This window comes from Rhinoraja longicauda, chromosome 12 (genome assembly GCF_053455715.1).
Source record: "Rhinoraja longicauda isolate Sanriku21f chromosome 12, sRhiLon1.1, whole genome shotgun sequence".
Taxonomy (NCBI): Eukaryota; Metazoa; Chordata; class Chondrichthyes; order Rajiformes; family Arhynchobatidae; genus Rhinoraja; species Rhinoraja longicauda.
Window position 1 is genome coordinate 33,097,634 of NC_135964.1, and position 4,491 is coordinate 33,102,124.

Consider the following 4,491-nt stretch of genomic DNA (forward strand, 5'->3'; position numbering starts at 1 on the left):
ATGGAAAATGGATTTTTAAAACGCAGAAATCTGCGGAAAATTCACACGCCTGCAAGTTGCAAATAGCTGGTTCCCATTGTTTTGAGATGTATTTGCATGTTGCACAAATGATATAAGCAATCAGTAAACAAGAAGATCTGAATTCAGACAAGGCAATTTATTTCAAATTCCTTTGTTCACATTGCTCCAACTGCAAAATGTACTTTTGTATGGCAAAAGCATATTAAACACAAGAAAAAACACATAGTAAACATGAAATAAAAACTGAATAGCTGGAAATGTTCATCAGCATCTATGGAAAAAGAAACTAAAAGTTAACTTTTCAGGGCAGTGACCCTGAATTCTTATGAAAGGTTAATATCCTGCAGACAATTTTTCATTCTCCTCAAATGCTGTTTGACTTGTTGGATAGTTCCGGCATTATCTGTTTTATTGTCAGTAAATTTCTGAGATTTACCCAGTGGAAATCAAAGCACAGTTTTACTTATTACGATGGTATCTGAGATGTCATGATGATAGCTTGTGAAGAGGTCTTTCAACCAATTGGATGATTATTTGACAGATTTGTGAAGATTATACACAATCTTTGGACTTTTTAATTAAACACATTTCTAAAAAAAACACACCTAAAAACAACATATGCATGAGATTAGCACTTCTGTCTCAAATTTTTAGGCAACTCAATGCATCGGTCGAATACAAATATCGAGTGAGTCACGGTGGCTTTCTTTTTTTTAAATGTGAATGAATTCATTCTGTGCCGTAGTCAACAAACCTGGCTAATTTCAGCACCAGCATCCTCTAAAGAGGATTGACTTGTTTTATGCTATCAGGTCTGTGATCAACAATTATTTCCAGTTAGAACCATTATTTCCAGTGTAAAGCCATTGCAGCGATTTACAGGAAAGGTATTAATAAAAATTTAACATCAAGTCACCTTTACAATTTACGATCAAAAACTGACCTAAAGATGTAGATGACCATAAGAGAGATTTAGGGAGGCACTTCAAGAGCTAAGAGTCTATGCAAATGAACATACAGCCACCAACAGCCAAAGATAGGAAAACCAATTAAGTCAATTGGCCACATGTGGTGGTAGGTCACAGGTAGAAACACATGCCATGCCCTGACAAGGAGGCATCAATTCCTAGATGGACTAGACAATGATTAGCGGGTTCACAAAGTTTTCACTGATCATGGAAGTACAGGCATAGAATGGCAAGAGTCAATGCCCATGAGCTTGGAGCCTGGTTGGTCTCTTCATTTGCTACTGTTTCCGGTTGATGGGGGAAACTTACTTTAGTGCAAGGATGTTGCACAGTGGGCCAGTTTGCTCCACCCTCTTGGTCTCAAGATCTTTGTTGGCCAAATTGATAGAGTATGATTACTTAGAGGCACATGTAAAGCAGGCCATATTGATCAAGTGATCTGTCCGTCTCAACATTCCTCACATCATTTAGTCAATACTTACACTAGGTCACCTCAATAAATAGCAATCTCATTTAGATTGTATCTCTCTGGTCTTTTTTTTGCTTGACTGCAATAATTATTATATGAATAACAGCAACTTTGTCCTACACAACAACAGCAATTGATGCAGGTCTTCAGTTAGCAAACTATCACCGAACAATTTTTTTATGACAAAGGATTTTATTCAATCTGATGCTCTGCTTAACAAAGATTCTGCTTGCTACATCGAAGGCCAGGGATCACATTTCACTCAGAAGTCATGATTGGACTCAAATAAATTCATGGCAGGCCATACCATCACCAGGCAGTGAATTTGGAAACAATGATAACAACTCCTCAACCACTTTCAAATCATGAGTGCAGCAACATCAAGCAGCAAGTGACCCATTCTGTGGAGATCTCAGCAACTCCAACTAGGAAGGCAGTGAGCAGCCACTGACAAAGCAGCCAAGCAGAACTAAACAAAGACAGCAAGTCAATAAGTTGGATCTTTTTTTCTGTAGGGAAATAATTGAAAGTTACCTCCCATTTAGTGTTTTTTTAAATGAAAGACAGGATTCCATAGGTTCTAAGGAACTAACCCCTTGGTGAACCAAAGGAGAGACGCAATTGGTTTCTGGTGATGTGTTATTTGGGCCAAGCATTAGCCAGGAACCTGGGAGAAATCCAAGCCCTTCTTCCATACCGTGCACAGGAGTATTTTGTTGCACGTAGACATAACTTGCTCCTGAACTCATGGTGTCAGATATTCAGGTATTTCTGAATGAGTTTTTTCAGCAGGTCAGTAGCTTCCAGCTGTGATCCTGAATTGTCGCCGGATAATGAAAGCAACAACTGATTAGTAAGGCTTCGCAGACACTCCTCGATCGCTTTCAAATCTCCATCTAATCGCAGGCAATCTTCCCTGGTTGCCATGCGACCGCAGGTATTTCGGAGATCCATGCTGAGCTGAAAAGCAAACAGCTGAAATTTGCAACGTTACTGATAGCTGGGAACTCGCTCGCAGCAAAACTGAGCAACGATTACGGTTCGTTCACAAGTTTACTTTCGAGAATACGAAAATGTTAAACGTTTATTTCCTAACGATGCAGATTCAATGCTGGATATATTTAAAGTACAGCGGTCAATGTAATTTCATTCGATTTAACATTATCAGAGTTGTTTCAAAGAAGTTCCCATAAGTCGTAATTTATTGACTATGTTACCTTAGACTCCACTTGGAAGTGTGCGTCTTGTATCTGATGTACGGAATTTTGCTCCAGGTTTATTAAACCCGACGTTAACCCTATTAAACGGTTCAATTTACTCTCTCGGGCTACCTGCAAGATTGTTCTTCGTCTGCTGGAAGTAGCCGAGGAGGGGGTTGATTGCTGGGAGTTAAACGCGGGTAGACTCGCACTCCCTGGTGTGGCGGACGATGCTTGGCCGCTGGCCGGCTGGTCCACAAGGTATTGGCGCAGCATGGCCAGAGCCGACTGCTGGTGCACAACGCACGTTTGCAGAGAGCTGGGTCTCTGCATCCCTCCGGATCCTCACCGCTGGCCCTTAATGGAGGGACTTCGCTGAGTGGGCCAATTTGCCATATGTTGGCTCCGCCCCTCTTGCTCTCGAGGTCTTTGGTACCCAATTAGCCTGGGTCCGATTATATTCCTTGCAAACTAATAAATAGCCTGAGTATATATTTTTTAATTTCGAAAATAAACTTTATTCAGAATAAAATTATATATATTAAAAACAAACTTCAAAAACTCTTCATATATTCTCAGTAACTATGCGTTCAATTGTGTCATACTCAGTTGTGTTCGCATCTCTCTTGCTACTCCAAAGACGTACAGGTATGTAGGTTAATTGGCTGGGTAAATGTAAATGTAAAAATTGTCCCTAGTGGGTGTAGGATAGTGTTAATGTACGGGGATCACTGGGCGGCACGGACTTGGAGGGCCGAAAAGGCCTGTTTCCGGCTGTATATATATGATATGATATGATATGATATGATACTGATGTGGCTCCTCGGGGTGATTGCGGACCCCTCAAAGTCCAGCAGCAGAAGGACCCTAGATTGTGATTCTCCAACTGAGCCTTCACTGAGCTTCAGTGTTTTCCTCAGTACATCCTCCTGCGGTCTAGAACGGGCCAGTCGGCAACATTCCCCGATGGCCATCTTGCTATGGTAGACCAGATCTTCCAGCAGCACTTTCTGCCCATCTCCATTATGTCCCTCTGGCAAAGCCAAAGCCCGTAAATCAGAGAGTGCTCTGCTGTTGGTGCTGAAATGTGACAAGGACCCTTCCATGCTTCTCCAGACTCTTTGCAAACCCACCCTCTGGGAAGAGATGGGAACCTTATCCTCTCCACAGCAGCAGCCCCAAGGGCAGCGCAATTGGCAGTAAGACTGGCCAAGCAAAGTCGTGGTGCTTGTTGGTGAGTTCTGGCAATGAGGCATTTCACCAGACAAACTAAGCAACTGTTCAATAAACCACCCCACATAATTCATCAAATCTTTCTTCTCAGTGCCAACCACTGCCCATGGACTTGTGGCCAAAGGTGTTGGTCTGAAAGAACATTTTTTCAAAGAACCAATGGTATGGCAATGTCCACCTGCCTGCACATTGCACAATATCAGTACCAGGTCCGCCCTTCATAACACTGGAACAGGTAGAACCTCAGCAGGTAAAGATACTTAGTATAAGAAGATAACTGCAGATGCTGGTACAAATCGAAGGTATTTATTCACAAAATGCTGGAGTAACTCAGCAGGTCAGGCAGCATCTCGGGAGAGAAGGAATGGGTGACGTTTCGGGTCGAGACCCTTCTTCAGACTGATGTCAGGGGGGCGGGACAAAGGAAGGATTATAGGTGGAGACAGGAAGATAGAGGGAGATCTGGGAAGGAGGAGGGGACGGGAGGGACAGAGGAACTATCTAAAGTTGGAGAAGTCGATATTCATACCACTGGGCTGCAAACTACCCAGGCGAAATATGAGGTGCTGTTCCTCCAATTTCCGGTGGGCCTCACTATGGC

The 4,491-nt window shown here is 42.6% G+C and overlaps 1 protein-coding gene across 1 annotated transcript; it reads right to left on the reverse strand.

The window, feature by feature from the left end:
* Positions 1 to 279: 279 nt before the first annotated feature.
* Positions 280 to 2,990, reverse strand: dleu7 (deleted in lymphocytic leukemia 7). Its single transcript, XM_078408588.1, has 2 exons — positions 2,676 to 2,990; positions 280 to 2,418 (listed from the first exon to the last, which is right to left on the reverse strand). Exons 1-2 carry the CDS (start codon positions 2,988 to 2,990, stop codon positions 2,212 to 2,214), a joined length of 522 nt encoding a protein of 173 aa, XP_078264714.1. The 3' UTR covers positions 280 to 2,211.
* Between the last annotated feature and the right edge of the window lie 1,501 nt (positions 2,991 to 4,491).